The sequence below is a fragment of the Oncorhynchus tshawytscha genome, unplaced genomic scaffold (genome assembly GCF_018296145.1).
Source record: "Oncorhynchus tshawytscha isolate Ot180627B unplaced genomic scaffold, Otsh_v2.0 Un_contig_1662_pilon_pilon, whole genome shotgun sequence".
NCBI lineage: Eukaryota > Metazoa > Chordata > Actinopteri > Salmoniformes > Salmonidae > Oncorhynchus > Oncorhynchus tshawytscha.
This window is the reverse complement of record NW_024609496.1, coordinates 135,820-155,364: the sequence shown is the minus strand read 5'-3', so window position 1 is coordinate 155,364 and position 19,545 is coordinate 135,820. Positions and strand designations below refer to the sequence as shown.

Here is a 19,545-nt window from a genome sequence, read left to right as displayed (position 1 = left end):
GGGATGAGAGAGTGAGAGGTTGGATGGAAAGAGAGAGATAGAAGGGGGAGGGGATGGAGTGAGAGAAAGAGAGAGAGAGAGAGAGAGAGAGAGAGAGAGGGGGGGGAGGGGAGGGGATGGAGTGAGAGAGATAAAAGGTGGATGGAGAAAGAGAGGGAGGGAGGGTGCTGGATGCTCTCGTGCAGCTCGGTTCATTTCTGCACTTTACTGTCCTGCTGCTGCCTGCTACCTCCGATTACTGAAAAGAGACAGAGACATCTAGACAGCACTTCTACTGAAAGAGAGATAGAGAAGGAGAGAGCTAAAGAGAGAAAAAGAGATATAGAGAGTGAGGGATAGAGAGAGAGAGACGGAGAGAGAGAGAGATATATAGAGAGAGACGGAGAGAGAGAGACGGAGAGAGACAGAGATATATAAAGAGAGAGAGAGAGAGCTAAAGAGAGAAAGAGAGATATATAGAGAGGAGATAGAGAGACGGAGAGAGAGAAGATGACCATCAACACGCTGACAAAAGGAGGAGCTCAGAGGGAGCAGATGTATTGCCTCAGAAAGGTACCGTAACTACACTAAACCCTACTCACTACTCCTACACCATAACCCCTAAACCTTACTACTAACCCTGAACACTGCCCCTAACCCCTGCACCCTAAACCTGAACCCTAACCCCATTCCCTAAACCCTAACCCCATCCCCTAAACCCTGCCCCTAACCCCTACTCCCTAAACCCTACTCGCTAACCCTAACCCCTAAACCCTGTCCCTAACCCCTGCTTCCTAAACCCTAACCCCCACTCCCTAACCCCTAAACCCTGTCCCTAACCCCTGCTCCCTAAACCCTAACCCCCACTCCCTAACCCCTAAACCTTGTCCCTAACCCCTGCTCCCTAACCCCCACTCCCTTACCCCTAACCCCTGCTCCCTGCTCCCTAACCCCCACTCCCTTACCCCTAAACACTGTCCCTAATCCCTACTCCCTAACCCCTACTCTCTATTTTTTTATTTAACCAGGTAAGCTAGTTGAGAACAAGTTCTCATTTACAACTGTGAAGCAGTGCGACACAAACAACAACACAGAGTTATACATGGAATAAACAAGATTACAGTCAATAACACAATAGAAAAAGAAGAAAGTCTATATACCGTACGCAAATGGCGTGAGGTGGTAAGGCAGTAAATCGGCCATAGTAGCGAAGTAATTACAATTTAGCAGATTAACACTGGAGTGATAGATAAGCAGATGGTGATGTGCAAGTAGAAATACTGGTGTGCAAATGAGCAGAAAATTAAATAAAAACAATAGGGGGATGAGGTAGGTAGATTGGATGGGCTATTTACAGATGGGCTACGTATGTACAGCTGCAGCGATCGGTTAGCTGCTCAGATATATGATGTTTAAAGTTAGTGAGGGAAATAGAAGTCTCCAGCTTCAGCGATTTTTGCAATTCGTTCCAGTCGTTGGCAGCAGAGAACTGGAAGGAAAGGCGGCTAAAGGAGGTGTTGGCTTTGGGGATGACCAGTGAGATATGCCTGCTGGAGTGCGTGCTACGGGTGGGTATTTTTATCGTGACCAGTGAGCTGAGATAAGGCGGAGCTTTAGCTAGCATAGACTTATAGATGACCTGGAGCCAAGTGGGTCTGGCGACGAATAGATAGCGAGGGTCAGCGGACTAGAGCATACAGGTCGTAGTGGTGGGTGGTATAAGGTGCTTTGGTGACAAAACGGATGGCACTGTGATAGACTGCATCCAGTTTGCTGAGTAGAGTATTGGTAGCTACTTCGTAAATTACCTCGCCGAAGTCGAGGATCGGTAGGATAGTCAGTTTTACGAGGTATGTTTGGCGGTGTGAGTAAAGGAGGCTTTGATGCGAAATAGGAAGCCGATTCTAGATTTTCTTTTGGATTGGAGATGTTTAATATGCGTCTGGATGGAGAGTTTACAGTCTAGCCAGACACCTAGGTATTTGTAGTTGTCCACATATTCTAAGTCAGAACCATCCAGAGTAGTGATGCTAGTCGGGCGGGCCGGTGCGGGCAGCGAGCGGTTGAAAAGAATGCATTTAGTTTTACTAGCGTTTAAGAGCAGTTGGAGGCCACGGAAGGAGTGTTGTATGGCATTGAAGCTTGTTTGGAGGTTTGTTAAACAGTGTCCAAAGAAGGGCCAGATGTATACAGAATGGTGTTGTCTGCGTAGAGGTGGATGAGGGAATCACCCGAAGCAAGAGCGACATTGTTGATATATACAGAGAAAAGAGTCTGCCCAAGAATTGAACCCTGTGGTACCCCCATAGAGACTGCCAGAGGTCCGGACAACATGCCCTCCGATTTGACACTGAACTCTGTCTGAGAAGTAGTTGGTGAAAAAGGCGAGGCAGTCATTTGAGAAACCAAGGCTGTTGAGTCTGCCGATAAGAATACGTTGATTGACACAGTCGAAAGCCTTGGCCAGCTCGATGAAGACAGCTGCACAGTACTGTCGTTTATTGATGGCTATTATGATATCGTTTAGTACCTTGTGCGTGGCTGAGGTGCACCCGTAACCAGCTCGGAAAACCGTATTGCACAGAGGAGAACGTACAGTGGGATTCGAAATGGTCAGTGATCTGTTTATTAACTTTGCTTTTGAAGACTTTAGAAAGGCAGGGCATGATGGATATAGGTCTATAATAGTTTGGGTCTAGAGGGTCACCCCCTTTTAAGAGGTGGATAACCGTGGCAGCTTTCCAATCTTTGGAGATCTCAGATGATACAAAAGAGAGGTTGAACAGTCTAGTAATAGTGGTTGCATTTGAGTGAAGGAGAAGCTGGGAGGCAAGTAGCTGCGGGGGGTGCGGAGCTGTTGGCCGGGGTTTGGGTAGCCAGGAGGAAAGCATGGGCAGCCGTAGAGAAATGTTTAGTGCAGTGTCCTTAGTGCAGTGGGCAGCTAGGAGGAGGTGCTCTTATTCTCCATGGACTTTACAGTGTCCCAACATTTTTTGGAGTTAGAGCTACAGGATGCAAATTTCTGTCAGAAATTTCTTGCCTTTGCGTTCCTGACTGACTGCGTGTATTGGTTCCTGACTTCCCTGAAAAGTTACACATCTCAGGGACTATTCGATGCTATTGCAGTCCGCCACAGGATGTTTTGTGTTGGTCAAGGACAGTCAGGTCTGGCTATATCTGTTCTTAGTTCTACATTTTTTGAATGGGGCATGCTTATTTTGAATGGGGCATGCTTATTTATCTGAGATCCTGATTGAAAACAGCAGATGTGTATTTGGAGGGCTAGTTGGTCAGGATAATATCTATGTGGGTGCCCATGTTTAAGGATTTAAGGTTGTACCTGGTGGGTTCGTTGATAATTTGTGTGAGATTGAGGGCATCTGTCTTAGATTTTAGGACTGCCGGGGCGTTAAGCATATCCCAGTTTAAATCACCTAACAGAACGAACTCTGAAGATAGATGGGGCTTCTGATGTTAACATGCAAGAAACCAAGGCTTTTTCGATTATAGAAGTCAACAAATGAGAGTGCCTGGGGACACACAGGGCCGGGGTTAACCTCCACATCACCTGAGGAACAGAGGAGGAGTAGATGAGGGTACGGCTAAAGGCTATTAAAACTGGTCGTCTAGTGTGTTGGGGACAGAGAATAAAAGGAGCAGATAAGACAACATAAGGAGCAGTAAGACAACAACAGCAGGTAAAATGGCGATGAATGGGCAGAGAGTGTCGGTTAACTACACACAGGGCCTGAGTTCGTGTCTGAGGCCAACAGATAAACAAAGGTAAACAAAGTGGCCGACAGATAAACAAAGAAAATAAACTAAATAAACTAAATGGAGTACCGGGATGAATGAACAGTCCATCAGGCATCAGCTATGTAGCCAAGTGAACATTGGGTCCAGTGAACAGCAATAGATGAAACAGGGAAGCCGGGGTAGTCGTTACTACGCTAGCAAGCGGGAGACACGCCGTTTAAAGTTAGCAGGCCGGGGCTAGTAGAAGCGTCTGCTCCGACGGCCGGTTGAGGGCACAGCGGATGGAGTTACGTCGGCGGACCAGTCGTGGTGGTACGGCGGGGCATCGTGTCGACAAAGGGACCAGGCCAGTTGGCAGAAGAGGTATTGTAGTTGTAGTAATTTTGTTTGCTAACCAGGAGATGCGCCTGGCTCGCGGCTAAGTGGTGCTAGCTTCGGGACAGGGGCGTAAACCCTAACTCCTACTAACCCTACTCCCTACACCCTAACCCCTACTCCATAACCCTAACCCATACTCCCTAACCCCTAACCCCTACTCAATAACCCTAACCCCTACTCCCTAACCCTATCCCCTAAATCCAATCCCTAAACCCTAACCCCTACTCCATAACCCATACTCCCTAACCCCTAAACCCTAACCCCTAATCCCTATCCCTAAACCCTATTCCTAACCCCTACTCCCTAACCCCTACTCCCTACTATGTAACCCTACTCCCTAACCCCTACTCCCTAACCCCTAACCCCTAATCCCTATCCCTAAACCCTATTCCTAACCCCTACTCCCTAACCCCTACTCCCTACTATGTAACCCTAACCCCTACTCCCTAACCCCTAAACCCTAACCCTAAACCCTAACCCCTAACCCCTAACCCCTAACCCCTACTCCCTAACCCCTACTCCCTACTCTGTAACCCTAACCCCTACTCCCTACCCTGTAACCCTAACCCCTACTCACTATCCCCTAAACCCTAAACCCTACTCCCTAACCCCTACTTCCTAACCCCTACTCCCTACTCTGTAACCCTAAACCCTAAACCCTAACCCCTTCTCCCCAACCCCTACTCCCTAACCCTAAACCCTAAACCTTAACCCCTACTCCCTAACCCCTAACCCCTACTCCCTAACCTTTAACCCCTATCCCGTAACCCCTATCCCCTAACCCCTACTCCCTAACCCCTACTCCCTATCCCCTACTCCCTAGAGCTCAAAGTTGCTGTGTGTGTCTCCCTAACCCCTATGTGTGTGTGTGTGTGTGTGTGTGTGTGTGTGTGTGTGTGTGTGTGTGTGTGTGTGTGTGTGTGTGTGTGTGTGTGTGTGTGTGTGTGTGTGTGTGTGTGTGTGTGTGTGTGTGTGTGTGTGTGTAGATGGAGAGAGTGATCGTAGCAATGCAAGATCCTGACATGGGGATGAAGATGAGAAACCAAAGACTCCTCATCACCGTTATACCACACGCCATGACCGGTAGGTTACCAAGGTTGCAATACCATGACCTCTAGGACCTCATCACCGTTATACCACCTCACCATGACCTCTAGGTCCTCATCACTGTTATACCACCCACCATGACCTCTAGGTCCTCATCACTGTTATACCACCCACCATGACCTCTAGGTCCTCATCACTGTTATACCACCCCACCATGACCTCTAGGTCCTCATTACTGTTATACCTGTTTATCCACTTGTCCTTCAGACAAGGAGGGGACTGAACATGTTGTTCGATGTGAGAACCACTTTACCATAGGGTTAAAGGTCAGGGTTCATCACTGTTATACCTGTTTATCCACTTGTCCTTCAGACAAGGAGGGGACTGAAAATGTTGTTAGAAGCAAGAAACCACTTTACAAAATAAAATGCATTATTATTCTCATACCATTATTACGGAGAATCAGACAAATTATACTACCCTCTGCCTATTGGCTACTTAGCTTATTCAAGCCTGTCACAAAATACAACACTGCCCCTTTAAGACTTAAACAAGCTCTTTACCTGACTCACTAGAGGTCTAGAAATGTAAATGTTTTGTGCTCTTGTAGGAAGCAATCAATCCCCCATTGCTGACTACAAATGATCTATAACTGGGCTAATAACTCACTAACTAGTTCAGGATATGAACAATGTACACACGTGGCTACATGCAGCTCTCGCTTTGATCTCAAAACAAGTGCATCTACTCACGACCACTCATGCTGTAAACACAGTCCAGCGCATCTACTCACGACCGCTCATGCTGTAAACACAGTTCAGTGCATCTACTCACGACCGCTCATGCTGAGTAGTGCATGTCAGTGCAATAGAATCCTACTCCGATGCGTTCTGCCTACAACAAAATCTCATGCATAGTTTGTTTTGTTTCAGTATGTTGCATTGAAACCTATTACATTGTTGCATTGTTGAACCTATCACAATTCCCACAGTAAAGGGAAACATTGATAGTTTTAACTAAGGGGGAAAGTAGAAAGTTGAGTGAATTTCAATCTCGTGCTTCTCTGTGCTGATATTTCTTTTGCACGGCAGTCCTGGGGAGCTGCGAGCCTGCTCAGGTATGCAGCTTAGAGGTAATATTGGTCCTGGGGCTTGTGGGGTCTGTTTGATGCTCCAGATACTCAACTAGTCTAAAGAAGGACAGTTTTATTGCTTCTTTAATTAGAATAACAGTTTTTAGCTGTGCTAACAACAGGGTTTCCTTTTTAAAATGATAAACTTGGATTAGCTAAAACAACGTGCCATTGGAACACAGGAGTGATGGTTGCTGATAACGGGCCTCTGTACGCCTATGTAGATATTCTATTTTAAAAAATGCCGTTTCCAGCTACAATAGAAATGAGAGAGTTAGTTAGTTACTACAGCTACAATAGAAATGAGAGAGTTAGTTAGTTACTACAACTATAATAGAAATGAGAGAGTTAGTTAGTTACTACAGCTACAATAGATATGAGAGAGTTAGTTAGTTACTACAGCTACAATAGAAATGAGAGCGTTAGTTAGTTACTACAGCTACAATAGAAATGAGAGAGTTAGTTAATTACTACAGCTACAATATAAATGAGAGAGTTAGTTAGTTAATACAGCTACAATAGAAATGAGAGAGTTAGTTAGTTACTACAACTATAATAGAAATGAGAGAGTTAGTTAGTTACTACAGCTACAATAGATATGAGAGAGTTAGTTAGTTACTACAGCTACAATAGAAATGAGAGCGTTAGTTAGTTACTACAGCTACAATAGAAATGAGAGAGTTAGTTAATTACTACAGCTACAATAGAAATGAGAGAGTTAGTTAGTTACTACAGCTACAATAGAAATGAGAGAGTTAGTTAGTTACTACAGCTACAATAGATATGAGAGAGTTAGTTAGTTACTACAGCTACAAGTCATTTACAACACTAGTTAGTTAGTTAGTTACTACAGCTACAATAGAAATGAGAGAGTTAGTTAGTTACTACAGCTACAATAGAAATGAGAGAGTTAGTTAGTTACTACAGCTACAATAGAAATGAGAGAGCTAGTTAGTTACTACAGCTACAATATTAACAATGTCTGCACTGTACTTCTGATCAATTTGATGTTATTTTTAATGGATGAAAAATGTTCTTTTCTTTCAAACAACAAAGACACTTCTAAGTGACCCCAAATGTTTGAAAGGTTGTGTATATTAATGCCACCTGTCAGTGACCCCAAATGTTTGAAAGGTCGTGTATATTAATGCCACCTGTCAGTGACCCCAAATGTTTGAAAGGTCGTGTATATTAATGCCACCTGTCAGTGACCCCAAATGTTTGAAAGGTCGTGTATATTAATGCCACCTGTCAGTGACCCCAAATGTTTGAAAGGTCGTGTATATTAATGCCACCTGTCAGTGACCCCAAATGTTTGAAAGGTTGTGTATATTAATGCCACCTGTCAGTGACCCCAAATGTTTGAAAGGTCGTGTATGCCACCTGTCAATGATTTTAAAAGGATAGTGATGATCAAAAGGTTTGTGATCTGTCCAGATCCGTCTACACTTGGCATTTATCCAGACCCATCTACACTTGGCATTTATCCAGATCCATCTACACTTGGCATTTATCCAGACACAACGGGTCCCTGAATACCTCCGGAGGGGGTCAGGAAGATCTGATCACAGTCACATCACAATGCCTCTTTTAATCGTCTACACCTATCTGGGAACGTGGGCACAATCAGCATGCTGATCAGATCAGGACAAAGGATGCATGTTAGAACCAGGTATAAACGGGGCAAATGTCTCTTTCTCTTTAGGTAATGATGTCATTGAATGGCTGATTCAGAAATACAACATAACAGAGGAAGGTAAGTCTCGTTGTTCCTTATTCACTGGGGATGTATTCCTCCTGTCACTATGTCTGGTTTTATACCATATCTTTGTCTCAAAGCTGCAATGTGTCACTTTTTGGGAATGTGTGTGTAGAGGCTCGCCACCTGGGAGGACTCCTGGTGCAGTATGGGTACATCTATCCTCTGAGGGAGCCGCGCTCTCTACTGCTGAGATCTGATGACTCTCCTTACCGCTTCCAGGTAACACACACAGACACACACAGACATCTCACTCTCTCTCTCCACTCTACTCCTCTCTCTCCTCTCTCCTCTCTACTCCCCCCTCTCTCTCTCCACTCTACTCCTCTCTCTCCTCTTTTACTCCCCTCTCTCTCTACACATGCAGACATGTCTCTCTCTCCTCTCTACCCCCCCCTCTCTCTCCACTCTACCCCCCTCTCTCCCACTCTACTCCTCTCTCTCCTCTCTCCTCTCTCCTCTCTACCCCCTCCTCTCTCTCCTCTCTCCTCTCTACCCCCTCTGTACATAGTCAAAGCTTTCCTTAAGTTTGGTTCAGTCACAGTGGTCAGGTATTCTGCCACTGTGTACTCTCTGTTTAGGGCCAAATAGCAGTCTAGTGTGCTCAGATTTTTTGTTAATTCTTTCCAATTTTTGTTTTCTCATGATTTGGTTGGGTCTAATTGTGTTGCTGTCCTGGGGCTCTGTGGGGTCTGTTTGTGAACAGAGCCCCAGGACCAGCTTGCTTAGGGAACTCTTCTCCAGGTTCATCTCTCTGTAGGTGATGGCTTTGTTATGGAAGGTTTGGGAATCTCTTCCTTTTAGGTGGTTGTAGAATTTAACATCTCTTCTCTGGATTTTGATAATTAGCGGGTATCGGCCTAATTCTGCTCTGCATGCATTATTTGGTTTTTACGTTGTACACTGATGATATCATTGCAGCATTCTGCATGCAGAGTCTCAATTTGGTGTTTGTCCCATTTTGTGAATTGTTGGTTGGTGAGTGGACCCCAGACCTCACAACCATAAAGGGCAATTGGTTCTATAACTGAATCAAGTCATTTTTAGCCAGATCCTAATTGATATGTCAAATTTTATGTTCATTTTGATGGCGTAGAAGGCCCTTCTTGCCTTGTCTCTCAGATCGTTCACAGCCTTGTGGAAGTTACTTGTGGTGCTGATGTTTAAATCAAATCAAATCAAATTTTATTTGTCACATACACATGGTTAGCAGATGTTAATGCGAGTGTAGCGAAATGCTTGTGCTTCTAGTTCCGACAATGCAGTAATAACCAACAAGTAATCTAACTAACAATTCCAAAACTACTGTCTTATACACAGTGTAAGGGGATAAAGAATATGTACATAAGGATACATGAATGAGTGATGGTACAGAGCAGCATAGGCAAGATACAGTAGATGGTATCGAGTACAGTATATACATATGAGATGAGTATGTAAACAAAGTGGCATAGTTAAAGTGGCTAGTGATACATGTATTACATAAGGATACAGTCGATGATATAGAGTACAGTATATATGTATGCATATGAGATGAATAATGTAGGGTAAGTAACATTATATAAGGTAGCATTGTTTAAAGTGGCTAGTGATATATTTACATCATTTCCCATCAATTCCCATTATTAAAGTGGCTGGAGTTGAGTCAGTGTCAGTGTGTTGGCAGCAGCCACTCAATGTTAGTGGTGGCTGTTTAACAGTCTGATGGCCTTGAGATAGAAGCTGTTTTTCAGTCTCTCGGTCCCAGCTTTGATGCACCTGTACTGACCTCGCCTTCTGGATGATAGCGGGGTGAACAGGCAGTGGCTCGGGTGGTTGATGTCCTTGATGATCTTTATGGCCTTCCTGTAACATCGGGTGGTGTAGGTGTCCTGGAGGGCAGGTAGTTTGCCCCCGGTGATGCGTTGTGCAGACCTCACTACCCTCTGGAGAGCCTTACGGTTGAGGGCGGAGCAGTTGCCGTACCAGGCGGTGATACAGCCCGCCAGGATGCTCTCGATTGTGCATCTGTAGAAGTTTGTGAGTGCTTTTGGTGACAAGCCAAATTTCTTCAGCCTCCTGAGGTTGAAGAGGCGCTGCTGCGCCTTCTTCACGATGCTGTCTGTGTGAGTGGACCAATTCAGTTTGTCTGTGATGTGTATGCCGAGGAACTTAAAACTTGCTACCCTCTCCACTACTGTTCCATCGATGTGGATAGGGGGTGTTCCCTCTGCTGTTTCCTGAAGTCCACAATCATCTCCTTAGTTTTGTTGATGTTGAGTGTGAGGTTATTTTCCTGACACCACACTCCGAGGGCCCTCACCTCCTCCCTGTAGGCCGTCTCGTCGTTGTTGGTAATCAAGCCTACCACTGTTGTGTCGTCCGCAAACTTGATGATTGAGTTGGAGGAGTGCGTGGCCACGCAGTCGTGGGTGAACAGGGAGTACAGGAGAGGGCTCAGAACGCACCCTTGTGGGGCCCCAGTGTTGAGGATCAGCGGGGAGGAGATGTTGTTGCCTACCCTCACCACCTGGGGAGGGCCCGTCAGGAAGTCCAGTACCCAGTTGCGAAGGGCGGGGTCGAGACCCAGGGTCTCGAGCTTGATGACGAGCTTGGAGGGTACTATGGTGTTGAATGCCGAGCTGTAGTCGATGAACAGCATTCTCACATAGGTATTCCTCTTGTCCAGATGGGTTAGGGCAGTGTGCAGTGTGGTTGAGATTGCATCGTCTGTGGACCTATTTGGGCGGTAAGCAAATTGGAGTGGGTCTAGGGTGTCAGGTAGGGTGGAGGTGATGTGGTCCTTGACTAGTCTCTCAAAGCACTTCATGATGACGGATGTGAGTGCTACGGGCGGTAGTCGTTTAGCTCAGTTACCTTAGCTTTCTTGGGAACAGGAACAATGGTGGCCCTCTTGAAGCATGTGGGAACAGCAGACTGGTATAGGGATTGATTGAATATGTCCGTAAACACACCGGCCAGCTGGTCTGCGCATGCTCTGAGGGCGCGGCTGGGGATGCCGTCTGGGCCTGCAGCCTTGCGAGGGTTAACACGTTTAAATGTCTTACTCACCTCGGCTGCAGTGAAGGAGAGACCGCATGTTTTCATTGCAGGCCGTGTCAGTGGCACTGTATTGTCCTCAAAGCGGGCAAAAAAGTTATTTAGTCTGCCTGGGAGCAAGACATCCTGGTCCGTGACTGGGCTGGGTTTCTTCCTGTAGTCCGTGATTGACTGTAGACCCTGCCACATGCCTCTTGTTTCTGAGCCGTTGAATTGAGATTCTACTTTGTCTCTGTACTGACGCTTAGCTTGTTTAATAGCCTTGCGGAGGGAATAGCTGCACTGTTTGTATTCAGTCATGTTACCAGACACCTTGCCCTGATTAAAAGCAGTGGTTCGCGCTTTCAGTTTCACACGAATGCTGCCATCAATCCACGGTTTCTGGTTAGGGAATGTTTTAATCGTTGCTATGGGAACGACATCTTCAACGCACGTTCTAATGAACTCGCACACCGAATCAGCGTATTCGTCAATGTTGTTATCTGACGCAATACGAAACATCTCCCAGTCCACGTGATGGAAGCAGTCTTGGAGTGTGGAGTCAGCTTGGTCAGACCAGCGTTGAACAGACCTCAGCGTGGGAGCTTCTTTTTTTAGTTTCTGTCTGTAGGCAGGGATCAACAAAATGGAGTCGTGGTCAGCTTTTCCGAAAGGGGGGCGGGGCAGGGCCTTATATGCGCCGCGGAAGTTAGAGTAACAATGATCCAAGGTCTTTCCACCCCTGGTTGCGCAATCGATAGGCCAAGGTATGTATAGTTTTTTGTGTGCTCTAGGGCAATGGTGTATAAATGGAATTTGTATTTACTGTCAGGGCCCAGGTCTGACAGAATCTGTGCAGAATATCTAGGTGCTGCTGAGGGCCCTCCTTGGTTGGTGACAGAAGCACCAGATCATCAGCAAACAGTAGACATTTGACTTCAGATTCTAGTAGGATGAGGCCTGGTGCTGCAGACTGTTCTGGTGTCCTCGCCATTTCGTTGAAATATATGTTGAAGAGGGTGGGGCTTAAGCTGCAATTTTAACCGCACACTTGTTGTTTGTGGAAATGGATTTTATAATGTATGTTTTTCCCCCATCACCACTTTCCATCATCTTTTTGTATAGCAGATCCTCATGCCAAATTGAGTCGAATCCGTTTTTGAAATCAACAAAGCATGAGAAGACTTTGCCTTTGTTTGGTTTGTTTGTCAATTAGGTTGTGCAGGGTAATACCATAATTTGGTAAAAAGCCAATTTGACATTTTCTAAGTACATTGTTTTCACTGAGGAAATATACGAGTCTGCTGTTAATGATAATGCCGAGGATTTTCCCAAGGTTGCTGTTGACGCATATATGGGGTCATATTTGTCTTCACTTTTGTGGATTGGGGTGATCAGTACTTAGTTCCAAATATTTGGGACGATGCCAGAGCTAAGGATGATGAGAGTTTTAGTATAGCCAATTGGAATCTGTGGTCTGTATATTTTATCATTTCATTAAGGATACCATCAACACCACAGGCCTTTTTGGGTTGGAGGGTTTTTATTTTGTCCTGTAGTTCATTCAAGGGAATTGGAGAATCCAGTGGGTTCTTTAATTGTTGATTCTAAGATCTGTATTTGATCATGTATATATGTTTTTGCTGTTTGTTCTTTGTTATAGAGACAAAAGATTGGAGAAGTGGTTAACCCACACATCTCCATTTTGGATAGATAATACTTTGTGTTGTTGTTTGTTTTCCGTAGTGTATTTCTGTATTGTTTTAGTGATTCACCATAGTGAAGGCGTAGACTCAGGTTTTCTGTGTCTCTTATGTTTTTTTTTTCATAAGTTTCTCAATTTCTTTCTTATGTTTTTGCATTCCTCATCAAATCATTTGTCATTGTTGATTATTTTCTTCGGTTTTCTGTTTGACATTTTTAGATTTGATAGGGAAGCTGAGAGGTCAAATATACTGTTAAGATTTTCTACTGCCATGTTTACACCACCACTATTACAGTGGAACGTTTTGTCCAGGAAGTTGTCTAAAAGGGATTGAATTTGATGTTTCCTAATTGTTTTTTGGTAGGTTTCCACACTACATTCCTTCCATCTATAGGATTTCTTAAAATTACTCAGTTCCTTTGGTTTTGATGCCTCATCATTGAGTATTCCTCTGTTCAAGTAGACTGCTGAGATCTGATAGGGGTGTCAGTGGGCTGACTGTGGTCTGATAGGGGTGTCAGTGGGCTGACTGTGATCTGATAGGGGTGGTTTTGCTACCATTGACTATGTACATACCCAGCGTGTAACAGAGCTGCAGGAGTTGTGGACTGTTTTTGTTGGTGATGTTGTCATAGTTGTGTGGTACAGGGGCATATGGGGGAGGGAATGCTGTCACCTGCAGCCAGGTGTTTGTCCCGCTGAGGGTGTCCGGTTCTTGTCCGGTTCTAGCATTTAGGTTGCTACAGACTAGTACACGTCCCTGTGCCTGGAAATGATTGATTTCCCCAGCCAGGATGGAGAAGTTGTCTTCATTAAAGTATGGGGATTCTAGTGGGGTGATATAGGTAGCACACAGGAGGACATTTTTCTCTATTAAGATAATTTCCTTTTGAATTTCTAGCTAGATGTAAAACGTTCCTGTTTTGATTAATTTAATAGAGTGAGTTAGGTCTTAGGTCTGGTCTATACCAAATGAGCATATCCCCGGAGTCCCTTTCCTGTTTCACACCTGGTAGTGTGGTGGATGGGACTACCTGCTCTCTGTAACCTAGAGGGTAACCAGTGGGTCCGTCTCCTCTATACCACCCACCTGGTAGTGTGGTGGATGGGACTACCTGCTCTCTGTAACCTAGAGGGTAACCAGTGGGTCCGTCTCCTCTATACCACCCACCTGGTAGTGTGGTGGATGGGACTACCTGCTCTCTGTAAACTAGAGGGTAACCAGTGGGTCCGTCTCCTCTATACCACCCACCTGGTAGTGTGGTGGATGGGACTACCTGCTCTCTGTAACCTAGAGGGTAACCAGTGGGTCCGTCTCCTCTATACCACCCACCTGGTAGTGTGGTGGATGGGACTACCTGCTCTCTGTAACCTAGAGGGTAACCAGTGGGTCCGTCTCCTCTATACCACCCACCTGGTAGTGTGGTGGATGGGACTACCTGCTCTCTGTAACCTAGAGGGTAACCAGTGGGTCCGTCTCCTCTATACCACCCACCTGGTAGTGTGGTGGATGGGACTACCTGCTCTCTGTAACCTAGAGGTAACCAGTGGGTCTGTCTCCTCTATACCACCCACCTGGTAGTGTGGTGGATGGGACTACCTGCTCTCTGTAACCTAGAGGGCAACCAGTGGGTCCGTCTCCTCTATACCACCCACCTGGTAGTGTGGTGGATGGGACTACCTGCTCTCTGTAACCTAGAGGGTAACCAGTGGGTCCGTCTCCTCTATACCACCCACCTGGTAGTGTGGTGGATGGGACTACCTGCTCTCTGTAACCTAGAGGGTAACCAGTGGGTCTGTCTCCTCTATACCACCCACCTGGTAGTGTGGTGGATGGGACTACCTGCTCTCTGTAAACTAGAGGGTAACCAGTGGGTCCGTCTCCTCTATACCAGGTTTCTTGTAGGGTGACAATGTCTGTATTTCTGATTTCTTTGATGAATTCCAGGTTCCTGCTCTTTAGGCCAAAGGCAGATGACCTCAGGCCTTGGATATTCCAGGATGAGATAGTGAAGGCTTTAGGTTTCATAAAGTGTCCAATGTTGTTGGTCGTGTGGTTTGGCCTCACGCAGACATCTCCCTCTTTCTGAACATCTCTCTCTCTCACTCTCTCTCAGACTCCATATTTCTGGACCAGTAGCCGCTGGCCTGCCACAGAGCTGGACTATGGTGAGGTTAAGGGTTAAGTGGGAACTGCATCCGCTGATTCTGCCTTGTTTTCTGGCTTCCTCCTCAAGAAATACTGGCGGCCATGACAGAAGTCATACGTTAGTTGGCTTGGGGGTGTGGTTTGATGGGGGTGTGGTTTGATGGGGGTGTTTCTTGTGTGTCTCCTTGCCATCACCAAGACATACGCATCTGTCAGAACCTCGACCTCAGCTGTTTCTCCCACTCAATCACAACAAAGAACAAGCAGGTTGAGCTCAATAACTACAGGCAAATGTATGGTGAGATACCGGAGGAAGCTTTGAATAGGTCAGTAGCCTACAGAGTAATATGAGAAGAATGCAATTGGGGAATTTATGTTGATGTTCTAAAATAAGTGCTTTGATAACTTTCACATGAAGTGACAGGTTCATGTAGAATAAACATCCCTTTACATAAAACCATAGAAGCAGTGTTCTGCTGATATAACAATGTGCACCTTTTAATGTCAGCCGATACAGATACTGTCATTCCCAGCTGATACAGATACTGTCATTCCCAGCTGATACAGATACTGTCATTCCCAGATACAGATACTGTCATTCCCAGCTGATACAGATACTGTCATTCCCAGATACAGATACTGTCATTCCCAGCTGATACAGATACTGTCATTCCCAGCTGATACAGATACTGTCATTCCCAGCAGATACAGATACTGTCATTCCCAGCAGATACAGATACTGTCATTCCCAGCCGATACAGATACTGTCATTCCCAGCTGATACAGATTCTGTCATTCCCAGCAGATACAAATATTGTCCTTCCCAGCCGATACAGATACTGTCATTCCCAGCAGATACAAATATTGTCCTTCCCAGCCGATACAGATACTGTCATTCCCAGCAGATACAGATACTGTCATTCCCAGCAGATACAGATACTGTCATTCCCAGATACAGATACTGTCATTCCCAGCCGACACAGATACTGTCATTCCCAGATACAGATACTGTCATTCCCAGCCGAGACAGATACTGTACCTGGGACAGAAAGGCCTCTGGTCCCCTGTACCTGGGACAGGACGGCCCCTAGTCCCCTGTACCTGGGACAGGATGGCCCCTAGTCCCCTGTACCTGGGACAGGACGGCCCCTAGTCCCCTGTACCTGGGACAGGACGGCCCCTAGTCCCCTGTACCTGGGACAGGACGGCCCCTAGTCCCCTGTACCTGGGACAGGACGGACCCTAGTCCTGTGTCGCTGGTGTCCGTCTGGACCAACATCGGGCGTTACTAGATTCGGATGGGAGCAAAGCGCTTCCTTCAGGTGCCTGAACGCGGCTTCGGTCAGTTCACTGTTTTCAGGAGGTGGGCCCTGGTTAGATCGGTAAGGGGAAGGCGCTAGATACAAAGTTGGGGATAAACTGGCTGTAGTATCCCATCCAGCCCCGGGAAGGACTTGACCTGTGTCTTGGTGCAACGGGCCAGTCACGTACCGCGTGGAGCTTCCTCTCCTGGGGCTTGACTTTCCCCCGTCTGATCAAATACCCCAGGTACTCCACCTCCTCAAACCCCAGCTTGCATTTCTTGGGGTTCGCTGTCAACCCGGCTTACCATATATCCATATAGGCCGCTGCCCACTGTTGGTGGGGTCGGAGGACTTGATCCATCAGGTGCTGGAACATGGGTGGGGCTCCGTTGAGACTGAATGGGAGGACCCGGTACTGATATAAGCTGTCTGGTGTCGAAACGCTGTCTAATACCCCCCAAACATTTGACGAGCCCATCTCTCTGCGGGTGAAAGACGGAGGTCAAGATCTGCTTTCATACCTTGGCCGGTTAGGATCTCGTTCAGGATGCCCACCTGGTTAAAGAGGTGGAATAGCTCCCGGGCGATTCCCTTGGAGACCGCCGCCCGTAGGGATATCGGGTGGCAAAATCTACTCTTACCAGGATGTACCAGTGTCCTGGTGCCATTTTTACCAGTGGCCCCACTATGTCCATTGCGATCCGTTCAAATGGCAACCTGATGATCAGTAGCGGGACCAGCGGGTTTGGGAAGTGTGCATTTCGGGCGGTGATTTGACACTCCGGGCAGCTGTGGCAAAAGTCTTCCGGTGGAGCTGGGCGCCAACCTGTTCCCGGGTCTTCTCCATTCCCAGGTACACCCCCAACAGATGGGTGCGGGCCAGCTCGAGAACAGCTCCCACTTTTCGTTGGAGCAGCAAACAGCACCTCTCGAAGTTCCCCCTGTTGGTGCGACACCTGATACAAAAGGCTTGATTTGGAAATGACGGTATAGCCAGTCACTCACCCCTGAAGTAGCTGGCCATCCACCACTATCACTTGGGCGGCTTTCAAGTTCGCAACCTCTCGAACTGTCCCTTCAGTTGGCCCGTGGCAGATGTCTCGGCTGGTCCCTCAAAATCGATGAGGGAGAGAATGAGCTCTGTTGTCTTGGCTGTTTGTTCTTGGGTCGTTGTCCTGTTTTTATTTTACATTTATTTAACTTGGCAAGTCAGTTAAGAACATATTCTTATTTTCAATGACGGCCTAAGAACAGCAGGTTAACTGCCTGTTCAGGGGCAGAACGACAGATTTGTACCTTGTCAGCTCGGGGGTTTGAACCTGCAACCTTTGGTTGTAGTCCAACGCTCTAACCACTAGGCTACCCTGCCACCCCGAGCTGGAAGGTCCTGAGCGCTCTGGAGCATTTAAAGATCTCTCTGTACTTTGCTCTGTTCATCTTTCCACCGATACTGACTAGACTTCCAGTCCCTGCCGCTGAAAATGCTACTGCCACCACCATGCTTCACCATAGGGATGGTGCCAGGTTTCCTCCAGATGTGACGTTTGGCATTCAGTCCAAAGAGTTCAATCTTGATTTCATCAGACCAGAGAATCTTGTTTCTCATGGTCTGAGAGTCCTTTAGGTGCCTTTTGGCAAATTGTGTTTCCAAGCCAAATCTGAGTTGTTTTGAGATAGGCTAACTTTAGCTAGCTAGCTAGTTAGGTAGCTAACAAGCCAATGTCAGCTATACTAGCATTGATAGGGATAATGATTATCAAAATATACATAATCAGCAATCTATGGTCTAGCTAACGGTATTCTCACCACCACTGGGGACCAATGAACCCCAACCACGTATTCCGAACGGTAGGATATTAGGGTACTTCGGAAGGGCATGCAAACCATAGTTGGCTGTGGTCAATCTGTATAGGGCTTTTCAGTCTCAAACGGCCGTGATCCTTTGGGTTCTAACCCTAACCATAGTTGGCTGTGGTCAATCCGTATAGGGCTTTTCAGTCTCAAACGGCCGTGATCCTTTGGGTTCTAACCCTAACCATAGTTGGCTGTGGTCAATCCGTATAGGGCTTTTCTGTCTCAAATGTCCGTGATCCTTTGAACTCATTGGGGGCAATAAAACAACAGAGCCATTCAATAAAGGAGGAGTGATTTGAGCGTTGAGCTTGGGAAAAGGGGGCATGAATTGTTTACATAATTCTAATCCAAAACGTACCTTCATTTACTCGTTGTGACCCACTCAGGTTCCAAACTACATTTTAGACAAGACTGACTGTGCCCATATTTATCCTATTTACACTTTGTAATACATTTTGACACAAACATGTTTCTGACTCATATCGATGCCTTATAGGCCGTTTTCAAAAGGATAAGTAGTGACAGTCGCTCCTTAAGGGTTAACAGTTGAGGGTTGAGGGTTAGGAGTTGAGGGTTAAAGGTTAAAGGTTAAGGGTTAAGAGTTGAGGGTTGAGGGTTAAGAGTTGAGGGTTAAAGGTTAAGGGTTAAGAGTTGAGGGCTGAGGGATAAGGGTTAAGAGAGGTTAAGGGTTAAGAGTTGAGGATTGAGGGTTAAGAGTTGAGGGTTAAGGGTTAAGGGCTGAGGGTTAGGAGTTGAGGATTAAGAGTTGAGGGTTAAAGGTTAAGAATTAAGAGTTGACGATTGAGGGTTGAGGGTTAAGAGTCGAGGGTTGAGGGTTAAGAGTTGAGGGTTAAGGGTTAAAGGTTAGGCATTGAGGGTATGTTGTGACTTCTGTCATTTATTTGACTACAGTTTGTATGGTCTAAACTGGTCATCTTATCTCTGTCCAGCAATCTATCTGGCTAAGAAGAACATCAGGAAACAGGGGGAGCTGGTGGACTATGAGAAGGTGATTATTCTAACCTATAATTTACCAAACATTTACTAAACCTGTATTAACCCTTTACTAAACCTTTACTAAACCTTTACTAAACATTTACTAAACCTTTACTAAACCTGTATTAACCCTTTACTAAACCTTTACTAAACCTGTATTAACCCTTTACTAAACCTTTACTAAACATTTACTAAACCTGTATTAACCCTTTACTAAACCTTTACTAAACCTTTACTAAACATTTACTAAACCTTTACTAAACCATTACTAAACCTTTACTAGACCTTTACTAAACATTTACTAAACCTGTATTAACCCTTTACTAGACCTTTACTAAACATTTACTAAACATTTACTAAACACTTACTAAACCTTTACTAAACATTTACTAAACATTTACTAAACCTTTACTGAACATTTACTAAACATTTACTAAACCTGCATTAACCCTTTACTAAACATGTACT

General features: G+C 45.8%; 1 protein-coding gene across 1 annotated transcript in view; it reads left to right on the top strand.

Annotated features, from left to right (window-relative positions):
- The first annotated feature begins 420 nt into the window (after positions 1 to 420).
- The window catches only part of rgs11 (regulator of G protein signaling 11), a 61,500-nt gene continuing 42,375 nt past the window's right edge, over positions 421 to 19,545 (top strand). Inside the window, exons 1-6 of the mRNA XM_042315533.1 lie at positions 421 to 552; positions 5,100 to 5,196; positions 7,998 to 8,048; positions 8,167 to 8,273; positions 14,892 to 14,943; positions 19,032 to 19,090. Of these exons, the coding sequence (XP_042171467.1) occupies positions 490 to 552; positions 5,100 to 5,196; positions 7,998 to 8,048; positions 8,167 to 8,273; positions 14,892 to 14,943; positions 19,032 to 19,090 (429 nt within the window). The 5' untranslated portion in view covers positions 421 to 489. The remainder of the gene's footprint in view (positions 553 to 5,099; positions 5,197 to 7,997; positions 8,049 to 8,166; positions 8,274 to 14,891; positions 14,944 to 19,031; positions 19,091 to 19,545) is intronic.